This window comes from Gnatocerus cornutus, chromosome 7 (genome assembly GCF_029298725.1).
Source record: "Gnatocerus cornutus isolate USDA-ARS CGAHR chromosome 7, icGnaCorn1.1, whole genome shotgun sequence".
NCBI lineage: Eukaryota > Metazoa > Arthropoda > Insecta > Coleoptera > Tenebrionidae > Gnatocerus > Gnatocerus cornutus.
This window is the reverse complement of record NC_142239.1, coordinates 19,116,089-19,128,750: the sequence shown is the minus strand read 5'-3', so window position 1 is coordinate 19,128,750 and position 12,662 is coordinate 19,116,089. Positions and strand designations below refer to the sequence as shown.

The window sequence follows — 12,662 nt, the reverse complement described above, 5'->3', positions numbered from 1 at the left end:
GAAAGTAAAAATTTCTAACATTTGTGTTTTTTGATCCACAATGTTGCAATTTGGCAGAGTGAATAAACGACAAAAAACTAGCAAATTCCCCACATTTCATAGTTGTAGCACTAAAGTTGCGAACTTTAGAGGAGGACTTCTCATATTTTGGTTTCGTCTTGAAAATAAAAAATGCTAAAATGTGTGTCTTTTGATCCACAATGTTGCAATTTGGCAGAGTTAATAAACGATTGAAAACTAGTAATTTCCCCAAATTTCATAGCTGTACCACTAAAATTACCAAAATTGCGAATTTTAATGAAGGATTTCTCATATTTCGGTTTCGCCTTGAAAATAAAAAATTCAAAAATTTGTGTCTTTTGATCTACATTGTTGCAATTTGGCAGAGTGAATTAAAGTTAAAAAACTAGCAATTTCCCCAAATTTCATAGTTGTAGGACTAAAATTACCAAAATTACGAATTTTAAGGGAGGATTTCTCATATTTCGAATTTGTCTTAAAAATAAAAATTTCTAAAATTTGTGTCTTTTGATCTACAATGCTGCAATTTGCCAGAGTCAATGTACAATTTAAAACTAGTAATTTCCTTAAATTTCATAGCTGTAGCACTAAAATTACTAAAATTGCGAATTTTAAGGAAGGATTTCTCATATTTCAGTTTCGCCTTGGAAATAAAAAAATTCTAAAATTTGTGTCTTTTGATCTACATTGTTGCAATTTGGCAGAGTGAATTAAAGATAAAAAAGTAGCAATTTCCCCAAATTTCATAGTTGTAGGACTAAAATTACTAAAATAACGAATTTTTAGGAAGGATTCTTCTATTTCAGCTTTGTTTTGCAAATTGCAACAATGTAGATCAAAATACACAAATTTTAGAAATTTTTATTTTCATGGCGAAACCGAAATATGAGAAATCCACAACTAAACATACAAATTTTTCAACTATTTCCAGACGATTCTGAATCACGAGGCAATTCTATTCTAACTTTTTTGAAAATTTGATGACTAGTGTAATAATTACTTAATCGAAACCTTAGTCTGATTAGAAATTTTCGCGATAAATTACACCCACGACCTTTCCGAAGCTTCCGTCTGGAGAGCCGTCAAAAATAATAAATTCAAGCCCGGAACTCCGCCCCTGTTTTGCATATCGATGTAAATGCTATCAGACGGCGTGTAATGAAGTGAGTAAATTAAGATTACGGCTTTTTCATGAAGAGAACGCGTTTTTACAATCGGTAATAATAATTCGAAGCCTCCGGATTTAAAGAAAATGCGAGCACAACGGAGATATAAAAAAGACATTCGTAAGAGTTATACACTCAATACAAATGTAAATTTTCTCTCTGCATATTTATATGGAAATTTATCTACACAGTGAAAGCGTGAGTTTGTACGGACAAAACACGTGTGCGAAAGCTCAAGTAAAGCTCTAAATGAATTATTAAGAGAATTGCAGACGTAATGTAACACATGGGACAAGTTTAAGTGATGTATTAGGTAAGAAAAGGCTCTTTTTTCATTTCACGATTGTAATTTTGTCCTTCGATGTGTCCATCACCAATTATCCGCAATCTTCTTACATCCTCCCTTTCAAGTGTTCGTTAAGCTTCTTTGCGAATGCGTGCAATAATCCGAAGGCATGCCCCCTTTTATTAGCAATGTTTCTGTTTTATTCCTTTTCCTTTTTTCGTCTAACGAGCGGACCATGCAGTTCAGGGAAATTCTGTGATTTGCCGTTCTTATGGGACTGGGGGCGGTTTAAGGTCGGTTGGGCCACAAATTATAAGAGTAATCGATTAATTTTTTGCGTTTGTTGTAAAATTGGCGGTTTCTAAAATTTGTTTTCTTTTTACATAAAATTTAGAAGTTTCAATATCAAACTTAAGAGCAATATGACTCTCAACATTTCAAATTGATAACTCTTAAAATAGCAGTGTCAGTTACTCGCAATTTTTTTTTTGTTGCAAAGACAACAGTGTCTAAAATCTGTTTCTTTGACTACCAAATTGTAAAATTTCTGGTACTTGACAACAGAATAAACAGTAATAATGACCAAAAAATTAAAATTTATAGCTTTTAAAATGTGACAGTTATTGATTATTTTCGTATGTTGTAAAAGTAAAGTCTGTAAAATCTGTTTTTTGTTCTTGGCTTTGCTAAATTTTATATGTATTTTCTCCAGACAGACTGAAGATTTTATATTCTCTTTAATAATTTTTAAATTTTTATGATTCTCTCTAGATTGTTAGATTAAAATTTGGTGTGTTTTAAAAAGTGTAGAGTATGGATTTTGGCTCGCTGTCATTGTTCCACTCTGACGTTAAATTTGTAATCATCGAAATCAAAGCCTTAATTAATTAGCGACACACTGCTCCGCCAATTACCGCATTAGGTATGTCGCAGTGTTTTCAGGATTCCGTGCAGCAGGAAAACGGTAATTGCGCTCAACATTTACAAAGGACCGACTCCTGCATTTTTAAGCAGTAAATTAGCCGTGTCGTGATAGACGAGCGACAATGTAGCATGCTGAAGATTGTTTTATGCTCCTCAAAAATATCGAAAAGTGTTAATATTGAATTGGCAGTGACGGGTTAATTTCAATTACAGCTTTCGGTATTAATCATGCAGACATTCGTGTCGGCCGCTTTTGAAAGACTTGGTGCAGTTATTGACCTTTGGACGGAGGTTGGGACGGTCATTATCGACATGAAAGGCGCATTGATTTTAACGATTCGAGTGCAGAAAGTTCTTGTAAATATGGACGTGGTGGTAAAAGGACGTCCTTTGGGGTTTCAGCTAGCTCGTTGTTGTGATAAATCTATTTCTAATGTTTCTTGGGTATTCTAGTCCATTATGACAACAAAGGGACTATGACTATCGATTATGACTGAAAAACTCATTTTGTCGTGTTAATCCGAGTATCCATAAACACTGCGGTTTAGAATTGTTATTTATGGTACAAACCGAAAAGACCTCGCAGCATAACGGGTCGTCATGTTTGTAATTTTATGTGAATTTAGAGACATGCTTGACTTGCAAATTTCAATAAATATAATTCGTGCGAGAAAGACAAAATTCGTAAGCAAAAAAACAAGTTAAAAAAATGGTATTTTTTCTACTCACCAGCGTAAGTAAAGTCCGTTTTTTTATTAAAAAACCACCAACACCGCACTCTCCCACCACTTTACAACCGGCAATGTCGTCGATGGTGTCTTTTTGGTGTTAAAATCAAATAGGTTAGCTGCGTAATTTTCAGAAATGTCTAAAATTTGACAACTGTTTTCTCACTAAAAATCTCCCTAGGCAACGTTGCCGGTTGTAATGCAGGGAAGATTGCGGGTTGGTGTTTTTTTTTTAAAAAAAACGGACTTTAGGCATTTTTGCACAGACTACTTGCATTGTAAGTAAGTAAAAGCATCCGTGCGTAAGGACTAGGGAGAAGAAATCGCACGGTTAAACGCACGGCCCGTTTAGGGGAATTTTTTGAGTTGGCAACATAGCAATAACAAATTGGCATCCTTCGCCACCTCTGCGCTCTGCTATGTTTTGATCAACTAATTAGACTACAATAAAATTCTATCGTCTTTCCAATATTCCGTAACTCTAGTGATAATTAGGTGTTAAACATGAACATTTCCTGCCATACAGTGTAATTGTTGGATTCCATGCGGATACGGGTAATAAGAGCGAAGAGTTTTGTGCCACACCATAACCTCACTAATTTGTTGTTTTGTAGGATTTGTGTTTGTGAATTACACTTTATTGAATGAGGTGTTTGCGAACATGGTTATTTAGTGTAGTAATGCCGAAGTATTCCTTACTATGAAATAAAGCAAAGGTAATACAAATTTAGTCAGTAGCTGGAGGATTTTATAACAATAATCGTGATTTTATTTATTTACAAGTTGATTTTGGTTTAATATCAAATCACCGCAGTTCATGTATTTAATTAGGTAATTTGATTAGTTAGCAGTAACAATAATCCTCCACTAATTTTTAATAATTGTTCCAACGTAACCATTAATTATTCTACTAAATAAATTGTCTTGTTACATAATCAGCTAACTCTAAATATCAATGCGGTGACAAAATGTAGTTGTATTCGTAGAAAAAGTATAGTACGCAACGCGAAGGTAAGGCCAATTACCATTCTTGTTGCGCAATATACTATTTTGATGTAGGTGCCTAAACTTGACGCATCTATTAAACAACAATTTTGTTGAAATGTTTCTGGATTTCCCTCGTTTGTTTCGACAACCGCAAAGAATGCCTCAAAGTTAGTTTAATGAAGAAATTCAGGCTCTTTTAGCGGTGTTAATTTTTGCCAACTATTCCAAAATCCCTCTGAACGCTGTAATTTCAATCAAACAAAGCTTTCCAAATAAATCCCGCGATCCAATGCATGCAAACTATTCGGCTTTCAATAAAGAACGTGCTCAACGTGCTCGTCTTCTTAAACATACAATGTTCAGTATGTACGTAATGTAACCCTTTCTGTTGGAGCAACTCGCAACCATAAATTCCTTTTTGCGGTGAAAAGTTGGTAACAAATTGTTAACTAGCACAAGCAACGATGATTTTCCGATAAATCGCCAATGATGACGGAGCTTTCTAATATAACTTTTGTTACAGTGGAAGCAGAGATGGGGCGTCATCACCAAACTGTCACCAGCTGCAGGTGAGTCCGCTATTAATTATGTCCCATCGGCCGCAAGGTCGTTCGTCTTGTTGGAAACTAAACGAGCGGCTGTTTATTATGTAAGCAGTCGCTTTATCCTGAATTAACACGACCTAATCCTGGCTAGTTTCGTCTCAAACACGACACTTTTAGTTATTTGTTAATACGAACGGCACTAAAGCCGTAAAAATGCGGAGTTTATCGATCAGTAATTTATTCCAAACAGGAGCAAAAGACTCGGTAAATCCTCCACTTTTGAGCCAACGGTTATGTATTTTTCATGGATTTTATTGAAATCTATCATCGTAAACATAGCACGAAATATTGATAAAATTTTCAGTTACGTCTATTTATTTTACTGGAAATATTCGTACTGCCGAAGCCACGAGGAATTTTATTGGTACTAAAGAAAATGGTGGATGCGCCGGGATAAATTTGCCATGGTGCGAAAGAAATGTAATCTTTTGATCGCGAAAAATTACTAAATTATTTGTGTGCAGTACAACATTTTAAAGCAGATATTACAAATTATAGATATACTTTAGGACTTCTATAAAAGTCGTTCTTTGTCGTCTCACATCTACAAAATTGGTATTTGTAAATGCATATGGTGAAAACTATGAAATTTATAAATTATTTTTATTATTTATTTACATTTTAAAAAGATATACATTGTGATGTCTTAAATGATTACTCATTTTCGAATTAAAGATAGCCTTTATTGCCATCCTTCAAGTTAAAATATAGCTCTCAATGTTGGATGTCCTCAGTTTTGTGCAACTGTGGTAATAAACTAATACGAGTATGTTTTTTCTAAAATAATAATTAAAATTTATACTTCATAGCGTGCGCAGAATGTTATATCGTTTTTATCCCTTGGCTGTAAAAATTGAATTTTCAATTTACTTTATTGCCAATAACAATTTTATTTACTAGTCAATTAATATTTAATATTTTTACAAAATAAGATTTTCTCATTTTAGAGAAGTCTTAATATTTTTTAAAACTGCGCCTTATTTTAATTTTGTTTAAAAACTTATTTTACAAAAAATCATAACTTAGACGTTTTTAGTGCTACAGCAACCAAATATGGTCAGATTATTATTTTGGTGTTGCCACCAAATACAATTTTAAACCATAAGATATAAATTCTAGAATTTTTTATTTTCTGAACGCATCAAAAAAATTTCCGCTTTCTTAGAAAATATTATAACTTTGACATTTTTGGTGCTACAGTAACGAAATTTTACTATATTTGAGTTGTTTATTAAATCAACAGAATGTCAGAATTTTAAACCAAAAGGCACACATTTTTATGCTTTAGACAACCAAAAAATGTCAACTTATCTAACAAAAATTTATAACTCAGATGTTTTTAGTGTTACAGCAACCAAATTAGGTTATAATTTTTTAGTTGCTTATTAAATCTACTACATTCTAAGAATTTAAAACAAAACACAAATTTTAGAAATTTTCATTCTTAAGACGAATCAAAAAATTTCATTTTTTTACAAAAATTCATAACTTCGACATTCTTGTTACTTCAGTAACAAAATTTGAGGAGGTTATTAATGTTGAGTCGTTTATTAATTCTGCTAAATGTCAAATTTCTAAACCAGAAGACATAAATGTTAGATGTTTTTATTCTTTGAACGCATCAAAAATTATCAGTTTTTTTAGAAAAAAATATAACTCTAACACTTTTGGAGCTGCAGTAACTAAATTTACGGAAGTTACTACTTCTGAGCTGTCTATTTTTGCCACCAAATATCAAAATTGTAAATCAAAAAACAGCAGTTTTTAAAATTTTTCATTCTTGGGATGAACCAAAAATTTTCAACATTTTTTAAAAAAAATTATAACTCTGGCATTTTTGGTGCTACAGTATCTAAATTTAGAGATGTTACTATTTTTAAACAGTGTATTAATCGCACTCAATATCAAAGTTCTAAACCAGAAGGCACAATTTTTAAATTTTTTTTTTTGAACGCACCAAAAATTTTCAGTTTTCTTAGAAAAAATTATAACTCTGACATTTTTAATGCCATAAAATTTTAAAGTTTTTAAAATTTTTCATTCTTGGGATGAACCAAAAATTTTCAACATTTTTTACAAAAATTTATAACTCTGACATTTTTGGTGCAACAGTATCTAAATTTAGAGATGTTACTACTTTTAAACAGTGTATTAATCGCACTTAATATCCAAGTTCTAAAGCAGAAAGCACAATTTTTAAAATTTTTCTTTTTTGAACGCACCAAAAATTTTCGGTTTTCTTAGAAAAAATTATAACTCTGACATTTTTGGTGCTATAGGAATTAAATTTACGGAAGTTACTATTTCTAAGCTGTTTATTTTTTCCACCAAATGTCAAAATTGTAAATCAAAAGACACAGACTTTAAAATTTTACATTTTCAATTTCAACACTTTTTATAAAAATTCATAAGTCTGACATTTTTGGTGCTACTGTAACTAAATTTGGGGAGGTTACTATATTTGACTGTTTATTAAACTCTAAACCATAAGAAACAAATTTTAAAAATTTTCAATTTTTGGAGGAATACAAAAATTTTAAATTATTTCACAAATTTATGACTCAGGCGTTGTTAGTGCTACAGTAACCAATTTTAAAAAAATTGCTTATTAAACCCATTAATACCAAAAATTCACAGCAAAAAGCAAATTTTAGAGTTTTTTATTTTTTAAACGCACCAAAAATTTTAAGCTTTCTTTAAAAAAATCATAACTCTGATAATTTTGGTGCTACAGTAAATATCAAAATATCAAAATTCTAAACCATAAGACACAAATTCTAAAAATTTTTATTTTTTGAACGAATCAAAAAATTTTAGCTTAGTTTACAAACATTTATTACACCGGCGTTTATAGTGCTACAGTAACCAAATTTGGGGAGGTTACTGATGTTGGATCGTTTATCAATTCGATTAAATACCAAAATTCTAAACCAAAAGACACAATTTTTAGAAATTGTTATTCATTGAAAGCAAGAAATGAAATTCAAAATTCAAACTGAAAAACCAAATTTATTTTCTCAGTCAAAAACTCAATTTCTGTTTTCTAACACCACTTAAAAGCCATCGCCTATCAAGAAAATTACAAAATTTTATTTTTAGAACAATAAAATCTGGGGGTTCGCTCAAATTTGATAGGAAATTTAAAATTTTTTTATTTTTTACTTAGTTCTATTGTCTTTTTTTTGTGGTTTGGGTATTGAAAAACTACAAGAAAATTAAACATTTAAAGGAAAACAATTTCTCAACAAAATTAGGAAATTTTATTTAAATCACAAAATTTGCCTCTATAAAAAATTTAAAGTTTTATATTTTTTTCAGTTCCTCATGTTTATTTAAACCTTCTTGTTTCTGCGTTATTTGCAGTTCTCAAAAATATCTGAACATACATAGATTTGGAATCAACGTGAAACTCTGCGTAAAATAAGCACAAATTACTTTACATTTATCTTAAAAATACGTAAAATATTCTCACTAATAAAATGAAATTTAGAGAGGTACTAAAATGTTGCCACATCCTCTTATATGTCATGCCAATTGAAAGAGCAGCTCAAAGTCCTATAACTGAATCAAATCTGACATCTATAAGTCAAGTATTTCAAAAGAATTCCAAATCGCTTTAAACCTTCGTAGTGTAATTTTCCTCTTGTTTTTTTGTGAAAATCTTATATTTTCGTGGCGTTGTTCTTCATTTGATTTACTCCCCCCGTTCATTAGAATCTCGTAAAGATCCCAGGATAAACCCGAATTTCTGTCATCAGCGCCGAATCTAAACTTGCACCGCCGCCACCACAACTTTCGTTCGAAATTTTCAAAAACCCTTCCACCTTTGTAATCTTAACGAGCATCTTAATATCCCAATCGCGTGTTGTTCCTCAATTAACGCATTTTGTTAAATCGCGTATTGTTCTGCACTTACACTTATTAACATCACGTTTTACAAATTACAACTCGGGAGAGAGCAAATAAACAAATCGATAAGTAATTCCGTGATGATCGCGTTTTATCTCTGGAAACTGTTTTGATTTTATTCATTTTGTTGTCGTCGCGACGTTGAAATATCTGCCTTTTGGAGTGCGTCGATGGTGGAAATTTTAAGCGGCTGCACGTGTCCGAAGAAAACGGGACAAAATGAATGGACATGTCACGCAGGATGGAGGAATTGAGGGAGTGGAGACGGCAGAGATGGACGCACCTGGCGGTGGAAGGAAAAGTGAATTTTAGGGGGACTTTATGGTAATTATTGGGATAATTACGTTACGAAAAAAGGGAGTTTTTCTTAACTGTGTGCTCTTCCTGTGACCATAAAATATGTAATTCTCCACGTCTTGTTTTCGAGTGTATTCTGTTTAAATTCAAACATTTCAAGAGGCGCCCCCGACTCAATCTTGCGGAAACGCGAAAATAATTGGCTTTCCAGCCTCGAGCTATTAATTTTTGCCCTCGCGGCTGTGCAAAGAAAGGGCGCGATGAAGAAGTGACGTCGTAAATCGCCCTTCGGACCCTCAACTAGTTGTAGTTAGTCTGTTAATGTCGGGCCGGTGGTTTCCGTAGAGATTAGCAATATTTCAAAGCAGCTCCACGTATAATTATAAGGCAGAGTGCAGTCTGACACTACCTTTTTGATCGTAGTAGTTACCCTCGGAAGCGTGCATGGCATCCCTAATGTTGGCTGCACTGAAATGAACGATAGCGGTGCCACTGACCGACCTGTGACATGGTATTTAGCCACAAATTGCGAACTCTAATGAAGAGATCTAATGGTTATTGCGCCAATTAGTGCGCTGACGAGAATCGAAATCATCGCCCAAAAAAGTTCAAATCGTCCTAATTCTAAACAAGATTGAAGCCGTAAAAACTACACTCGCCAGCGTGGCGAATTAAAATCTAGTGGCTCGTCGCCCCCCACCCGTCCGAGGAGTGGGGGGTCCCGCGGCTGGAGATATATAAGCGCAACCCGTGGCGCCTCATTCAGTTCAATTTTAATAAACGATGCTTCTTTCAGCGATTTGAACCGTTAAAAACGGGTTAATGGAGGAAAAACGTTTCGTTATCCAACCGGAAGACGTTTCAGCATCGACGTCACTATTTCATATCTCGTTTTAATTAGTGGCGTCGAGCATAAATCACGACGGACTATGCGTGCGTCTGCCACGGATACCTAATCGGGCGTGTATTGTTCAGCAGGATAGCAGGACGCCTGCTCTATTGTCTGCAGCTAATAGCGTGTTATGGATTACTTAACGGACTGCGAAACCGAATTTATTATATTTGTGTGCGAAGAGGATAAAGTGCTAAACAGATAAATAAAACCGCAGACTGGTGTGTAAACATATAAAATCATCAAGAACAAAACGTCAAACTTTCCGCTCGTTTGGTAATCAGTCGCGTCGTGTTAAGACATCCTTCGGGAGCGGCGGCTGTCAATAATTTTCATCCCTTGCGAAAACACGACGAATTTTGATGATTCCACTGATGTGATTTTTTCTTTCCCTTACAATCGTAAATTTAATAAAGCGATCAACGCTTTATAATATTACTTCTCGGTGGGGAAACTTTACAGGGATGATGTTAGGGGGAAGGTAAATTGTTTTTCTTTACTAACTAATTAGTTAAAAAATCCCCCTTGATTGATTGCGAGATAATCCACTTGAAATTGGGTGGTTACAGACAGAGAAGATTAAAAGGATCATAATTTTACAAAGTTTAAAAATGTCCGGAGAGAGTTATTTTTATGTCTATCAACCGATCACTGTGAAATTTAGTGGAGTTATATTCCTTCAACTGTTTGTTAAAACCGTCGAATTTGAAAATGCTAGTCCAATAGACATTACTTCTATAAACTTTGGAATTTGAGAAATTTCTAAGAGTTCGAGGGTGTCATTTTAGGTGGCATTATTCCGGTATCTCTCAGACGATAATTTTGAAAATTGGTGAAGTTACTCTCTTTTATTTTTTGTTTATGAGTGTTAAATTTAGAAACTATAAATACGCAAATAAAATTTTTGCAAATTTTAAAACTTGATGAAAAAAAATCGATTATGACGTAAAGAGTGCCATAAGTTTGGCACTTCTCAGTCGTTAACTGTCAAATTTTGTGACTCTGTTTTCCTTAGGCTGTTTGTTAAGTTTTTTAAATCTAAAAATTGTTGATTAATAAACACCCATGTAACAAATTTTTACATTTGAGAATTACGCTAGAGCTCAATGGCATCACTCTAAGTGACATAATTATAGTACATCTTAATGTACAGTTTTAAAATTTAGTAAGGTTGTTTGTTTTTAACTTTTTTTTAGATGTGCTAAATCTGAAGACTGTAGCTACGCAAACACATCATCTGCAAATTTTAGATGATGAGTGTGAGGTAACTCGACTGTGACATAAAAAGTGCCATAGTTCCGGTATCTCTCGGTCGATAACTGTCAAAATTGGTGACGTTATTTGTCTTAAGCTGTTTGTTAAACTTGTCAAATTTGATAATTTTAGACCGATAAAAACTTTTTCTACAAATATTGAAATTTGAAATTTATCGTATCTCAAAACTCGTTGATGCCACTCTATGTGCCATAATTCCAGTATTTTTTAGTCGATAATTTTGAAATTTAATAAAGTTGTATGTTTTTAACTTTTCTTCAGGGGTGCCAAATTTGAAGACTGTAGATACGCAAACATAGAATCTGCAAATTTTAAAACTTGATGAGTGTGAAAAAACTCGACTGTGGCATAAAGAGTGCCATAGTTCTGGTATCTATCTGTCTATAACTGTCAAAATTGGTGTGACGTTATTTGTCTTAAGCTCTTAGTTAAACCTGCCAACTTGAAATTTGAAAGTTATCTCAAAACTCGATAGTGCCATTCTATCTGCCATAATTCCGGTATCTCTTTGCTGATAATTTTGAAATTTGGCGACATTGCTTTCTTTTAACCGTTCTGTAAAAGTGTATTGTTTGAAGGCTATAAATACACAAACACAAATTCTGCAAATTTTAAAACTCGACGAGTGTGGAAAAACTCTACTCTGTCATAAAGAGTATCATAGTACCGGTATTTCTCAGTCAATAACTGTAAAACTCAGTGACGTTATTTTCCTTTAGCTGTTTGTTTAGCCTGTCAAATTTAAAAATTTTGCATCAATAAAAACTCTTGTTACAATTTTTTTTGATTTGAGAATTACCCTAGAGCTCGATGGCATCAGTCCAAAAGCCATAATTATGGTACTTTTTATTGTACAATTTTGACATTTGGTGAATTTATTTTCTTCTAACTTTCCTTTAAGTGTGCCAAATTTAAAGACTGTTGATACGCAAACACAGCATCTGCAAATTTTAATTCTCGGTAAGGGTGAAGAAACTCGACTGTTGCATAAAGAGTGCCATAATTCTGGTATCTATCGGTTTATAACTGTCAAAATTGGTGACGTTATTTGTCTTAAGCTGTTCATTAAACCTGCCAACTTTAAAGATTGTAGACTTGTAAAAACTTTTTCTACAAATCTTGAAATTTGAAAGTTATCTCAAAACTCGATAGTACCATTCTACTCGTATGTGCCATAATTCCGGTATCTCTTAGTCGATAATTTTGAAATTTGCCAAAATTATTTTTTTTAATTGTTCTGTAAAAATGTAAAGTTTGAGAACGATAAATACACAATCACAATTTCTGCAAATTTAAAACTCGATAAGAGAAAATAAACTCGACTGTGACATAAAGAGTACCATAATTCTGGTATTTCTTAGTCGATAACAGTGACGTTACTTGCCTTCAGCTGTTTGCTAAGTTTGCAAAATGTGAAATTAGTCGACTTATCAAAACTACTATTATAAATTTTAGAATTTTAGAGTTATCCAAAACTCGATTGTCACTTCAGGTGCTATAATTCCGTATCTTTTAGTCGATCATTTTAAAAATCGACGAAATTGTTCTTTTTAACTTAATTTTTGCAAATTT

General features: G+C 32.9%; 1 protein-coding gene and 1 long non-coding RNA gene across 3 annotated transcripts in view; one reads left to right on the top strand and one right to left on the bottom strand.

Annotated features, from left to right (window-relative positions):
- LOC148172139 (uncharacterized) overlaps positions 1 to 3,286 on the bottom strand; it is a 62,433-nt gene extending 59,147 nt beyond the window's left edge. Inside the window, exon 1 of the long non-coding RNA XR_015770399.1 lies at positions 3,127 to 3,286. This is a non-coding gene — a long non-coding RNA (uncharacterized LOC148172139). The remainder of the gene's footprint in view (positions 1 to 3,126) is intronic.
- LOC148172137 (uncharacterized) overlaps positions 1 to 12,662 on the top strand; it is a 168,163-nt gene that overhangs the window by 23,008 nt on the left and 132,493 nt on the right. Inside the window, exons 1-2 of one of the 2 annotated variants that reach the window (XM_088041280.1) lie at positions 3,654 to 3,680; positions 4,636 to 4,681. In XM_088041280.1, the coding sequence (XP_087897406.1) occupies positions 3,669 to 3,680; positions 4,636 to 4,681 (58 nt within the window). In that variant the 5' untranslated portion in view covers positions 3,654 to 3,668. Of the gene's footprint in view, positions 1 to 3,653; positions 3,681 to 4,635; positions 4,682 to 12,662 lie in introns of those variants that run through there. The other variant, XM_088041278.1, reaches the window with a different exon arrangement.